We start from the raw sequence: 10826 nt of genomic DNA, 5'->3' as shown, positions 1-10826 counted from the left end.
AAGCAAAGCAAGCACCTACACAGATCAGACCATGCGTAAGAGGGGAACATTCTGGCACCACTTCTTTTAAAAACAGTTTATCAAAGCCTACAAAACCCTGTTGGAGAAAAAATACAATCCAAGACCCTTACGCCCAAAAAACTAGCAACTAGCATTCAAATATATTTTCCACAGGCATGAACTTGGGGGACTGTCCCCTTCCCAACTGAATAAACTATATATATATTTAGTTATGATGAAATATAATTTTATCTTCAATAGTCTATATTGTACATATCGAATATATATGAATACGTGTATATACACACATACATTCAATATTCAGTATGTATAATGTAGACTATTGAAAATTAAACTTATTTATTTGAATAAAGACAAACATTATCCAACCAAGACAAAAATGGAAAGACTCTGACACAAAAGAAATAACCATTTCAAGTACAACTTAAGAGCCGGCACTGTGGCGTAAGGAAGAGAGAAGGATGCTCGCGGCCTGGGCACGCGAACCTGCCACCTCCACGCACAGCAGCCGGGTCTGGGTGACCAGGCGCTTTATAGCGTCTAGAGCAAGTGCAACAGCACAGAAGGAGCAAAGCCAGCGGGAAAGGGGAAGGGAGGCCCGGACGTGGGGAGAGCTTGATAAGGCCTCTCGACAGGGGTGCAGACAGAGCCCGGGGGCCACGGTCATCCCCAGGACCACTGCATCCGAGCCTGAAGGAGCAGCAGGGGGTCCTGGGCTGGGCTCCCCAGAGGCCCCCACTCCTTGCCAGGGAGTGAGGCCAGAATGTGGGACCGGCCTGGCCTTGAGGTCCACACCCCAGCCATGAGCAGCCTGTGCTCGGCATGGCACCTCCAGCTGCCTACCAGGCCAGAGAAGGTGAGGAGATGGGCTGAGTCACAGAAACCCCTGGGGGGTTCGAGACCTCCTCCAGGCCCTCCTCCCCCACACAGCAGTTCCCCCTTTTGTTCTCAGAATTTGTGCAAAAGCAAAGCGTAGAATTTTTTAATGGAAACATGCATTTTTTATGAAATTAGGAAAGCTGATATAACCCACAGAATCCAAAATGTATATTAAGGAGCAAATATCACCTGACACCTGTCAGAATGGCTGTCATCAAAAAAGACCACAAATAGGGGCTTCCCTGGTGGCGCAGTGGTTGAGAGTCCGCCTGCCGATGCAGGGGACGCGGGTTCGTGCCCCGGTCCGGGCAGATCCCACGTGCCGCCGAGTGGCTGGGCCCGTGAGCCATGGCCGCTGAGCCTGCGCGTCCGGAGCCTGTGCTCCGCAACGGGAGAGGCCACAACGGTGAGAGGCCCGCGTACCGCAAAAAAAAAAAAAGACCACAAATAACAAGTGTTGGCGAGGGTGGGGAGAAAAGGGAGCCCTCGCGCACTGTCGGTGGGAATGTAAACTGGTGCAGCCGCTGTAGAAAAAAACAGTATGGACGTTCCTTGAAAAACTAAAAATAGAACTACCAAATGACCCAGCAACCCCATTTCTGGGTATTCACACAAAGAAAACAAAACTAACTTGAAAAGAGATCTGCACCCCAGTGTTCACAGCAGCACTATTCACAACAGCCAAGACGTGGAAACAACCTAAATGTCCTTCAACAGATGAATGGATAAAGAAGATGTGGTACATATATATACAGTGAAATATTACTCAGCCATTAAAAAAACCCCTTATCTTTTGTGACAACATGGATGGACCTAGAGGGTTTTATGTGAAGTGAAATAAGTCAGAGAGAGAAAGACAAATACCATGTGATCTCACTTATGTGTGGAATCGAAACACACAGAACAAATGAACAAACATAATAAAATGAAAGAGACTCAGATACAGAGAACCAAAAGGTGGTTGCCAGAGGGAAAGGGAGAGGGGAGGGGGCCAAACAGGTGAAGGGGAGTTAGAGGTGCAGACCTCCAGTTACACAATAACTAAGTCAACACGAGGAATATGGGCGGTGGTATCGTAATAACTTTGTGCGGGGCATGTGGTTAGTAGTCTGACCGTGGGGTCACGGCCATCCTTAATGGACACGAACGTCGAGTCGCTCTGTGGTGCACCTGGAGCTGACACAATGCTGCACATCAACTACATTTCAATAAATAAATAAATGGGCCAAAAGCAGCTGACATCGGGCAGAGGCCACATAGGAGGAAGCACAGTGCTTCCCAGAAGTCGCTGTTCCGGGTGGATCTTCTCCAGCTCCCGTGTCCCACCCAGTATGTGGATGGAACCAAGCGAGCGGGTTCCTTGGAGGACCAAGCAGAGAGAGGCTTTATAGCTGGCAGCCAGGCAAGGAGACAGGAGGCAATGCATTCAGCTTTGTCTCCGATGGCTTGTGAGAAGTGGGGAGGGGGAGGGAAGGCCCTCGAAACAACCGGTGGAAAGTAAAGGTCAGTTTCACGGGGTTCTCTGCACAGGTGTGGCCGCACTTCACGCTCTCTGTGGGTCGCAGGTGCAATCTGGGGGTTGCGTGTGCAACCATGTGTCACGCGCGGTGGGTTTTCGGCCTGCGGTGTCCAAGGTTCACCATCGGTCATCCTAGCCCCTCGGGATGCTCCGTCCGAGGGGCTGTCAGCAGATTTCCAGATCTGCGGTTTGCTTTCCCCCGTGTTCTGCAAACCAAGCTTGGAGGTCTCCCTGAATCACTTTGTTTCTACCTAAGGGCCTTGAGTGTTTAAGGCACGGGGTGTGGTTTTGAAACCGAGTCCCCCTAAAACCGATTAACCTCTCTATCCAAAATATCATTCCCTTTCTTGTCCAACACCTGCTCCCCTCAAAATTGATGAGTAACCAGAAAAAGCGGGATTAAAACCAAGCAGGACCCTGTGGGGCTGTCCCAGGTACAAAAGCCTTTTCTGTGCCGCCATTTCTGGTTTGTAGGGAAAAGGCTTCAGACTCCTACGCCTTCCCTGAGCTCCAAAAGGCAGATTCAGTTACTAACCAGGGAAGTAAGAGAATGCAGGAACAAAGGAGGAGCAGTCAGGAAACGACAGGGTCCTGGCTCCTCCTCCAGGGACACACAGAACAATAAACCCTTGAGCTCTTCTGCAGGAACTAAGGCCCCCACCCAGGTGGAGGATGGTAACTCCACGCTGAGCACAGACTCTGGAACACCAGGCTGTTCCCTCACCACCAACCAACCAGAAGAAAGCCACACACCCTGCAGCCCTCCCCTAAATTTTCCCTATAAAAATGCTTCCCCAAGAACCACCGGGGAATTCGGGCTTTCTGGGCACGAGCCACCTCATCTCCGTGCATGGCCCTGCAATAAACCTTTCTCTGCTCCAAACTCCAGTGTTTCAGTTTGCTCGGTCTCGCTGTGCGTTGGGCACACGAACTTGGGTTCGACGACAGTTTCAGAGCTAGTATTACCTTACTTCAGGATGGAGAGGATTGGAAAGAATTAATTGAGGCAGCATTCAAAATGACCAAATCATCCATGAGAGAGAAGACTGGCTGGTCCTGGATTTCTCAGCAGCCGCATTCAGCACCACTGAGCCATGAACAGCACCTGAAGGATACTCAGGGGAATGGGCGTCTAGGAGTTTATATATGCCGGTCTGTCCTCCAAGCATAAAGACCCCTGAAGATGTGGACACAACACATCCATCAGCAGATGAATGATACAGAAGCAGTGGCACGTGTGTGCAATGGAATACTATTCAGCTGCAAGAAAGAAGGAAACCTGCCATTTGTGACAACATGGATGGACCTTGCAGGCATTATGCTGAGTGAGACAAGTCAGACAGAGAAAGACAAATACTGTATGATCTCACCAATACGTGGAATCTTAAAAAACCAAATTTGTAAAAACAGAGTAGAAAGGTGGTTGCCAGGGACTGGGGGTGGGGGAAATGGGGAGATGTTATTTAAGGTACAAACCTGCAACCAGTAGGTGAATAAATCCAGGAGATCTAATACCCAGCATAGAGATTATAGGCAATAATGATGTGTTATAGTTTTGAGAGTTGCTAAGAGACTGGATCTTAATTGTTCCCACCACAAAAAATAGCAATGAAAATTGTCGAGGCAAAATTAATTAGTCAATCTAAGAAAGAAGTGGAAATTTTTATTCGAGCCAAATTCAAGGATTATAACCCAGGAAGAGCAACTCAGAAATCTCTGAGAACTGTTCTGCCCATTAGAAGTCAAGGCACAGTTCTATAAATTTTTTGAGACAGAAGGCTGTACGTCAAATGACGTATTATTGACAGTTTACATAAACCAGATCTAAGCGTCATCCTGGCGAGTCATGTGACCCCTTACAAGATCAAGAAGGAATGTTACCATTTGAGGAGTTGGCTTGTTGATGCTAGGAGAAAGTTCCTCTTTATGGTTGAGCAGGTATTCCTGCTGATGGGGGAGGGGGAGGTCTGGTCGATGCCTAATGCAGACACACAATGCACGGTGCGGGAAGTGAGGGGGCCAAAGGGCAGAGTAGAGTTTTTATGTTCAAATTTGTCTTGTCTTGCCGTAAAATATGAATTTTATTTCACATAATTATGTGAGGTGATAGAGGTGTTAGCTAAGACTATGGTGGGCCTCATTTTGCAAATATGTAAATGTCTCGAATCCACACGTGTGCTCCTTAAACTTTCCACAGTGTTGTAAGTCAGTTACATCTCAGTAGGTTTCCATGACCCCTGCATGGTGCAGCCACCAGTGGAAAAACTTCAGCCACCAAAGAAGCCCAGAGAAGCTGGGGCCAAATAACCTGCAGTGGGTACCCTGTGCAGTTTAACTCTGAAGTAGAGCAAGAAGGAAACGGTACAACGCCCTGACAAGGCAGAAGGTTCACAACCGTCGAGAACTGGGAGAAGGGAAAGGAACTTGGGCGTTAGAGGTCTTGTGAATTGTTGCCTCACTGCTAAGAGCTGGGCATCAAACATCAGTAAAGCCAAACCAGGGGCTAGCAGCCAAGCGTGTGAGGCAGTGTAAACACGTACTGAGAACATGGCCTCGCGGACAGGACCCACATGGTGGGAGGGATGGGGGAAAGGGAAGAAGAGGAGCCCGCCCACTCACCTTTCACACGTGTTGGGCACTGAGCCACGCGTGCCATCTGAGGAAGCAGCACAGAGAACACTGGGGAAGGCGACCACCGCACACACAAAGCAGCAAAGAAAGACAACCTGAAGCGCACAGCTGCTCTGGGAAATTTACAAAGAGAAAGCATGGGGACTTCCCTGGCGGTCCAGTGGTAGAGAAGCCACCTTACAGTGCAGGGGATGAGGGTTCAATCCCTGGTCAGGGAACTAAGATCCCACAAGCCATGGGGCAACGAGGCCCATGTGCCACAACTACTGAGCTCGTGCACCTCAACTAGAGCCCACGTGCCACAACTACAGAGCCCGTGCGCCACAACTAGAGAAGAGAAAACCCGCAAGCCACAACTAGAGAGAAGCCCACACACCACAACGAAAGATCCCACATGCCTCAACAAAGATCCTGGGTGCCGCAACTAAGACCCAATGCAGACAGAAATACATAAAATAAATAAATAATAAATAAATCTTAAAAAAATACAGATAGAAAGCATGGCATAAAATGGTAAAACAGGATTGACACCAAACACATCCTTCTGTCTTATCAGTACATGTGAGTGGTCCTCACACGCCTATGAAAAGGAAGAGACTTTCAAACTGGACCATCAAACAAAACCCAACTCTGATAGCACATGAGCATGCCACAAAAAATGAGAAAAGTTGGAAGACTTGAGTAAATGAATACCAGGAAACTTCGGCTGTTTTCTCTGTGATAAAATGGGAAGCTCCATGTCCTGGGCAGGTGACGCTCCTTGGATCACCTCCTGCCCGTCAGGAGAGGAAGTCTGTCAGCAGCACCCCCGCTTTTGTACCAGGTCTTTCACTTCCGCTTTTAATTCCACAAGATTCTAGAAAGCAGGACACTGTTATCTGTCTTTTTTTAAAAAATATAGTTGATTTACAACGTTGTGTTCATTTCTGCTGAACAGCAAAGTGATTCAGTTACACATAGATATACATTCTTTTTCACATTCTTTTCCAGTATGGTTTATCACAGGATACTGAATATAGTTCCCTATGCTCTACAGTAGGACCTTGTTGTTTATCCATTCTATTTATACTGGTTTGCATCTGCAAATCCCAAACTCCCACTCCATCCCTCCCCCACCTGCCCTCCCCCTTGGCAACCACAAGTCCTTCTCTATGTCTGTGAGTCTGTTTCTGTTTTGTAGATAAGTTCATTTGTGTCATATTTTAGATTCCACATATAAGTAATATTGTATGGTATTTGTCTTTCTCTTTCTGACTTATTTCACTTAGTATGATAATCTCTTAGTCCATCCATGTAGCTGCAAAAGGCATTATTTCATTCTTTTTGATGGCTGAGTAATATTCCAGAGTATATGTGTACTACATCTTCTTTATCCATTCATCTGTCAATGGACATTTAGGTTGCTTCCATGTCTTGGCTATTGTGAATAGTGCTGCTATGAACATAGGGGTGCATGTACCTTTTGGACTATAGCTTTGTCTGGATATATTCCCAGGAGTGGGATTGCTGGATAATATGGTAACTCTATTTTAGGTTTTTTGAGGAACATCTATACTGTTTTCCATAGTTGCTGCACCAACTTACATTCCCACCAACAGTGTAGGAGGGTTCCCTTTTATCCACACCCTCTCCAGAATTTGCTATTTGTAGACTTTTTAATGATGGCCATTCAGACTGGTGTGAGGTAGGACCTCATTGTAGTTTTGACTTGCATTTCCCTAATAATTACCGATGTTGAGCATCTTTTCATGCGCCTGCTGGCCATCTGTATATCTTCTTTGGAGAAATGCCTGTTTAGGCCTTCTGCCCATTTTTTGATTCTGTTCTTTGTTTTTTTGGTTGTTGAATTGTTTAGGCTGTTTCTATATTTTGCAAATTAAGCCCTTGTCAATCATATCATTTGCAAATATTTTCTCCCAGTCTGTATGTTGTCTTTTCGTTTCGTTTATGGTTTCCTTTGCTGTGCAAAAGCTTGTAAGTTTGATTAGGTCCCATTTGTTTATTTTTGCTTTTATTTCTCTTATCTTGGGAGACTGACCTAAGAAAACATTTGTACAATTTATGGCAGAGAATGTTTTGCCTGTGTTCTCTTCTAGGAGTTTTACGGTATCGTGTCTTATGTTTAAGTCTTTAAATCACTTTAAGTTTATCTTTGTGTATGGTGTAAGGGTGTAGTCTAACTTCATTGATTTACATGCAGCTGTCCAGCTTTCACAGCACCACTTTCTGAAGAGACTGTCTTTTTTCCAATTATATATTCTTGCCTCCTTTGTCGAAGACTAATTGACCATATGTGTGTGAGTTTATTTCTGGGCTCTTTATCCTGTTCCTTTGAGCCACATGTTTATTTTTGTGCCAATACCATGCTGTTTTGATTACTGTAGCTTTGTAATATTGTCTGAAGTCTGGAAGGGTTATGCCTCCTGCTTTGTTCTTTTTCCTCAGGATTGATTTGGCAATTCTGGGTTTTATGCTTCCATATAAATTTTACGATTATTTGTTCTAGTTCTGTGAAAAATGTCATGGGTAATTTGATAGGGATCCCATTAAATCTGTAGATTGGTTTGGTTAGTATGGCCATTTGAACAATATTAATTCTTCCAATACAAGAGCATGCGATAACTTTCCATTTCTTTGACTCATCTTAATTTCCTTTATTAATGTTTTATAATTCTCAGCAGATAAGTCCTTCACCTCCTTGGTCAGGCTTATTCCTAAGTATTTTATTTTTTTGGATGTGATTTTTTAAAGTATTGGTTTTTTTTCCTTTCCCTTTCTGATATTTCATTGTCAGCATAAAGAAATGCAGGCAACTTCTATATGTTAATCTTATATCCTGCTACTTTGCTGATTTCGCTATGAATTCTAGTAGTTTTTGTGTGGAGTCTTTAGGGTTTTCTATATATAATATTATGTCATTTGCATATAATGACAATTTTTCCTCTTCCCTTCCAAATTTGGATACATTTTATTGATTTTTCTTATTTGACTGCCGTGGCTAGGACTTTCAACACTATGTTGAAGAGAAGTGGTGAGAGTGGGCACCCTTGTCTCATTCCATATTCTAGTGGGAAGGCTTTTAGCTTTTCACTGTTGAGTATTATATTGGCTGTGGGTTTGTCATAGATAGCTTTTATTATGTTGAGATATGTTCCCTCTATACCCACTTCTGTAAAATTGTTTGTCATGAATGGATGTTGAATTTTATCAAATACTTTTACTGTATCTATTGAGATGATCATGTGGTTTTCTTTTGTTGATGTGGTGTATTACGTTAATTGATTTGTGTATGTTGAGCCATCCTTGTGAACTTGGGATGAATCCCACTTGGTGGTGGTGTATGATCTTTTTTATGTGTCGCTGGATTTGGTTTGCCAATATTTTGTTGAGAATTTTTGCGTCCTTATTCGTCAGAGATATTGGCCTGTAATTTTCTTTTTATGTAGTGCCTTCATCTGGTTTTGGTATCAATGACTTTGGGAATGTTCCCTCCTATTCAATCTTTTGGAAGAGATTGAGAAGAATTGGTATAAGTTCTTCTTTGTGTGTTTGGTAGAATTCACCTGTGAAGCCATCTGGTCTTGGACTTTTGTTTGTAGGGAATTTTTTTTTTAATTAGCAATTCTATTTCAAATCTAGCAATTGGTGTGTTCAAATTATCTATTTCTTCTTGATTCAGTTTTGGTAGGCCATATGTTTCTAAAAAATCGTCCATTTTTTCTATGTTGTCCAATTTCTTGGCATATAATTTTTCATAGTATTCTCTTCTGGTTTTTTGTATTTCTGCAGTATCAGTTGTGATTTCTCCTCTTTCATTCCTTTTTTTTTTAACATCTTTATTGGAGTATAATTTTTTTACATTTTTATGTTAGTTTCTGCTGTATAACAAAGTGAATCAGCTATATGTACACATATATCCCCATATCCCCTCCCTCTTGGGTCTCCCTCCCACCCTCCCTATCCCACCCCTATAGGTGGTCACAAAGCACAGAGCTGATCCCCCTGTGCTATGTAGCTATTTCCCACTAGCTATCTATTATACATTTGGTAGTCTATGGATGTCATTGCCACTCTCTCACTTTGCCTCGGCTTAACCTTCCCACTACCCATGTCCTCAAGTCCATTCTCTACATCTGCGTCTTTATTCCTGTCCTTCCCCTAGGTTCTTCAGAAACTTTTTTTTTTAGATTCCATACATATGTGTTAGCATATGGTATTTGTTTTTCTCTTTCTGATTTACTTCACTCTGTATGACAGACTCTAGGTCCATCCACAACACTACAAATAACTCAATTTCACTTATTTTTATGGCTGAGTAATATTCCACTGTATATATGTGCCACATCTTCTTTATCCATTCATCTGTCAATGGACACATAGGTTGCTTCCATGTCCTGGCTATTGTAGATAGGGCTGAAATGAACATTGTGGTACGTGACTCTATTTGAATTATGGTTTTCTCAGGATATATGCCCAGTAGTGGGATTGCTGGGTCATATGGTAGTTCTCTTTTTAGTTTTCAAAGGAACCTCCAAACTGTTCATAGTGGCTGTATCAATTTATATTCCCACCAACAGTGCAAGAGGGTACTCTTTTCTCCACACCCTCTCCAGCATTTATTGTTTCTAGATTTTTTGATGATGGCCATTCTGACTGGAGTGAGGTGATACCTCACTGTAGTTTTGCTTTACATTTCTCTAATAATTAGTGATGTTCAGCATTCTTTCATCTGTTTGTCAGCAATCTGTATATCTTCTTGGGAGAAACGTCTATTTAGGTCTTCTGCTCATTTGTGGAATGGGTTGGGGTATGCCCAGTAGTGGGATTGCTGGGTCATATGGTAGTTCTCTTTTTAGTTTTCAAAGGAACCTCCAAACTGTTCATAGTGGCTGTATCAATTTATATTCCCACCAACAGTGCAAGAGGGTACTCTTTTCTCCACACCCTCTCCAGCATTTATTGTTTCTAGATTTTTTGATGATGGCCATTCTGACTGGAGTGAGGTGATACCTCACTGTAGTTTTGCTTTACATTTCTCTAATAATTAGTGATGTTCAGCATTCTTTCATCTGTTTGTCAGCAATCTGTATATCTTCTTGGGAGAAACGTCTATTTAGGTCTTCTGCTCATTTGTGGAATGGGTTGGGGTTTTTTTGATATTGAGCTTCATGAGCTGCTTGTAAATTTTGGAGATTAATCCTGTGTCAGCTGCTTCGTTTGCAAATATTTTCTCCCATTCTGAGGGTTGCCTTTTGGTCTTGTTTATGGTTTCCTTTGCTGTGCAAAAGCTTTGAAGTTTCATTAGGTCCCATTTGTTTATTTTTGTTTTTATTTCCATTTCTCTAGGAGGTGGGTCCAAAAGGATCTTGCTGTGATTTATGTCATAGAGTGCTCTGCTTATGTTTTCCTCTTAGAGTTTGATAGTGTCTGGCCTTACGTTTAGGTCTTTAATCCATTTTGAGTGTATTTTTGAGTATGGTGTTAGGGAGGGTTCTAATTTCATTCTCTCACATGTAGCTGTCCAGTTTTCCCAGCACCACTTATTGAAGAGACTGTTTGTCTCCATTGTATATTCTTGTCTCCTTTATCAAAGATAAGGTGACCATACGTGTGTGGGTTTATCTCTGGGTTTTCTATCGTGTTCCATTGATCTATATTTCTGTTTTTGTGCCAGTACCATCCTGTCTTGATTACTGTAGCTTTGTAGTATAGTCTGAGGTCAGGGAGCCTGATTCCTCCAGCTCTGTTTTTCTTTCTCAAGATTGCTTTAGCTATT

General features: G+C 43.2%; 1 gene segment (V, D, J or C); it reads left to right on the top strand.

Annotated features, from left to right (window-relative positions):
• The first annotated feature begins 784 nt into the window (after window positions 1-784).
• Window positions 785-10826, top strand: part of LOC102990793 (Ig mu chain C region membrane-bound form-like) — a 36008-nt gene continuing 25966 nt past the window's right edge. Inside the window, 1 exon segment of the C gene segment in view lies at window positions 785-877. Within this exon segment, the coding sequence occupies window positions 785-877 (93 nt within the window).

This window comes from Physeter macrocephalus, chromosome 11 (assembly GCF_002837175.3).
Source record: "Physeter macrocephalus isolate SW-GA chromosome 11, ASM283717v5, whole genome shotgun sequence".
In the NCBI taxonomy this organism is placed as follows: Eukaryota; Metazoa; Chordata; class Mammalia; order Artiodactyla; family Physeteridae; genus Physeter; species Physeter macrocephalus.
The sequence above is the reverse complement of the archived record's forward strand: the minus strand, read 5'-3'. Positions and strand labels throughout refer to the sequence as shown.